At 49.8% G+C, this 3,214-nt stretch overlaps 1 protein-coding gene across 1 annotated transcript; it reads left to right on the plus strand.

Moving 5' to 3' along the window:
- Positions 1–204: 204 nt before the first annotated feature.
- LOC145277067 (uncharacterized) lies at positions 205–2,337 on the plus strand. The gene has a single exon (XM_080128732.1). The coding sequence runs from the start codon at positions 205–207 to the stop codon at positions 2,335–2,337; it is 2,133 nt and encodes a 710-aa protein (XP_079984858.1).
- The last annotated feature ends 877 nt before the right edge of the window (positions 2,338–3,214 follow it).

A 3,214-nucleotide genomic window follows, 5' to 3' on the forward strand; every position in this document is an offset into this window, starting at 1 on the left:
TGACCAGCCACCAGTGTCCCTGCGGAATCGGCTGGTGGAGTATACCCCTCCTGCACATCTTAGGGGCAGTACAAGGCAGAGCTCCAGGTTTGGAAGGACAATGGTTGGCTGGTCCCGTACCCGGAAGACGAACTTGGGCCTCCAAAGGGGTTGATTCCCCTGATGGTTATCAGGTAGGAGAACAAACAAAAAGTCCGACCCGTCATGAACTACCGGGAACTCAACGAGCACGTTGACCCGCACACTGTGGGTGCAGACGTTTGTGCACACAAACTAAGAGAGTGGCAGCAACAAGGGGAGGACGCAGCAATATTGGATTTGCAAAGAGCTTACTTGCAGATACGCGTTGAAAAATTGCTGTGGCCGTACCAGACGGTCAAGATTAAAGGGACACGTTATTGCTTGACGAGGCTAGGGTTCGGCCTGAACGTGGCCTCAAACATCATGACGGCAATCATGCAGGTGATCCGCCGACAGGACGAAGACGTGCAACAAGTGATATCGTCATATATCTATGATATCTACGTAAACGAGAGCCTCATGCCTGCACAGATGGTTAAAGAACACTTTGAAAGCTTCGGGCTAATGTGCAAGGAGGCGGAGCGACTGCTAGATGGAACGAAGGTGCTTGGCCTGCGCGTGAGCAGCAGTGCAGATGGACTCCACTGGGGAAGAGGTGGTGATGTCCTGGAAGTCCCAACTAGCGTCACACATCTGTGCGTCTTCTCCATCTGTGCGAAATTGGTGGGCCACTTCCCTGTGTGTGGGTGGCTCTGGGTGGCGGTGGCGGCCATAAAGCGGCGAGCGACTTCCATGTCAACCGGGTGGGACGATGAGCTGCGCGACCCCGCCCTGCGGAAAATGCTAGAGGAGCCTTTGACCAGAGTCTCCGAGGACGATCCAGTGCGAGGGAAATGGTGCGTCGACAAGAGCGAGTTTACGGTTTGGGTGGACGCCAGCTCGCTTGCCCTCGGTGTTGCTCTGGCAGTCAACGGATCTATCGGGGAAGATGCCTGCTGGCTTCGGCCAGAAAATGACGCCAGGCACATCAACCTGGCTGAACTCGATGCCACAGTGAGGGGGATCAACCTGGCGCTACAGTGGCAGGCCAGTCCTACAAATCGTTACAGAGCTACCCTAACCGAAACCATCGAGGAATACAACCTGGTCGTGGATATGACGCTAGTACAGTCCTGTCAGAATCGCGCGGATTGGCTGACCAGAGTGCCGCGCCGTTGGCTGGACCTGCCAAAAGAAATGGAAGAACCGGCACCTGTGAACTGTGCTGCGGTGGGGCATCGATTCAAACCAGACCATGTTGCTGACGTCCATTGCCAGAGTGGGCTCCCCGGTGTAAACCGAACTCTCTACTTCGCTAGACTGGTCGACCCCTGTGTGTCAAGGGAGGAGGTAGAATCAGTGGTGGGGAGTTGTGAAACATGCAAGTCGATCGATCCAGCACCTGCCCGGTGGAAGAAGGGAAAACTGAGCATAAAGAACAATTGGGACAGGCTCGCGGTGGACGTGACTCACCACAACGGCGGGGATTTTTTGACGATGATTGACTGTGGACCGTCTAGGTTTGCATTGTGGCGACCACTTCGCCCACAGGACGCGGCCGCCGTTGTCCGGGAACTGGAAAGTTTCTTCCTTGAGCGTGGCTCTCCTTCCGAAATACTGACCCACAATGGCACCGCTTTTGATAGCGGGCAATTTAAGCAGTTCATAAACGGCTGGGATGTGCGACTACAATTTCGGTGCGTCCATGTGCTTAGCAGGAACGGTATCGTTGAACGGAACCACCGGACACTCAAGACCATTGCAGCTAGGAAGGAGTGTACAGTGCCTGAAGCACTATACTGGTACAACGTCACCCCTAAGGACGATGTCTCGCCCTCTACCGCGCTGGCTGAGGCGCTGCACTGGGACTATGTCAGGGCGAAAGGGTTAGAGGCCAGCCCTCTGCCAGAGCCAGAGGCGACTCGAGATAGTATCAAAGTGGGAGACGTCGTCTGGATTAAGAATCCCCGTGGCAAATGCACCACACGCTATGGAACCGGGTATGTTACCGAGGTTATCAACCCGCAAGCCGTGCGGATTGATGGGGTGCCCCGACACGTTAGGGACCTGCGATCAGCATCACAGGCGCAGCCGCCGCTTGGTGACGAAAGTGAAACGAGTTCCTCGACCAGTGAACCATCATTCTGGTATACGCCGGCTTCATCAGACGACAACAGCACTGAAATTAGCAGTCTCCGGTTCACTGATCCCCAGACCGCGGACGGGAGCTCAACTGAAGACGAGGCTCCCTGTCTGCCCCTCCGTAGAAACACCTGAAGAAGGAGGTTGATGGTCATTACACTGCTCGTCACAACAAAGTATGTAGATACTTACATTGGAAGATCTGTGGAGAGATGCAACTAGATAGGTCGTCGAACATCTGGGAACATGAACCACCACCGATAATATCAAATGGAAAAGTGACAGTGTCCTACGACAAAGACATACAGGCAGATGGATGCATAAAAGACAAGACCATCATGCCAGATATAATAATATGGAACAAACCCGAAATAACTGCACTCATTATCGACTTCACAGTTCCAAACGACTTTCGCCTTAATAGGGCAGAACGGGAAAAGATAACAAAATATCAGGACCTAAAAATGATCTAAAAACAACATGGTTGCCTTATAGTATTAAATTCTATACTAAGCCTCACCATCATGTGATGCTTTTTTTGTTATATTACTCTTCACTTTTCTTCCTCGTCTGTAATTTTTACTTTGTTCCATGAAGAAAAGTAGTTTCCATTTTCCCTCTATATATTGTCAGCCATACCCGACTTTTCAATCTCCCTACTATATTAAGACTTTTTCGATATTTTTCTAACCTTACATTTAGTGGACAACATATCTCACCTTTCTATAGTTTTGCATGTGATCTCATACACAGTTCGTAGTCATGACCTTTTTGTGGGGGTGCATGACTCGCACAAATTATGTCCCGAGAGTCGAACCGCCACCTCATACTATCCTCATATCATATTGGATTACAGAAAGTTTTTGTTTGAACTTTCACAAAGAGAAATCTATTTTTACAAATATCTAAATATATCTTTAATATGACTTTGTCAGATAACTGTTCTTATTTTATCCACATTAAATCATATTTTTGATTTCAAATTGATTGCACATTTTTCCAGTCAAAATTT

Source organism: Euprymna scolopes, chromosome 5 (genome assembly GCF_053919585.1).
Source record: "Euprymna scolopes isolate OS-2025 chromosome 5, ASM5391958v1, whole genome shotgun sequence".
Lineage (NCBI taxonomy): Eukaryota > Metazoa > Mollusca > Cephalopoda > Sepiida > Sepiolidae > Euprymna > Euprymna scolopes.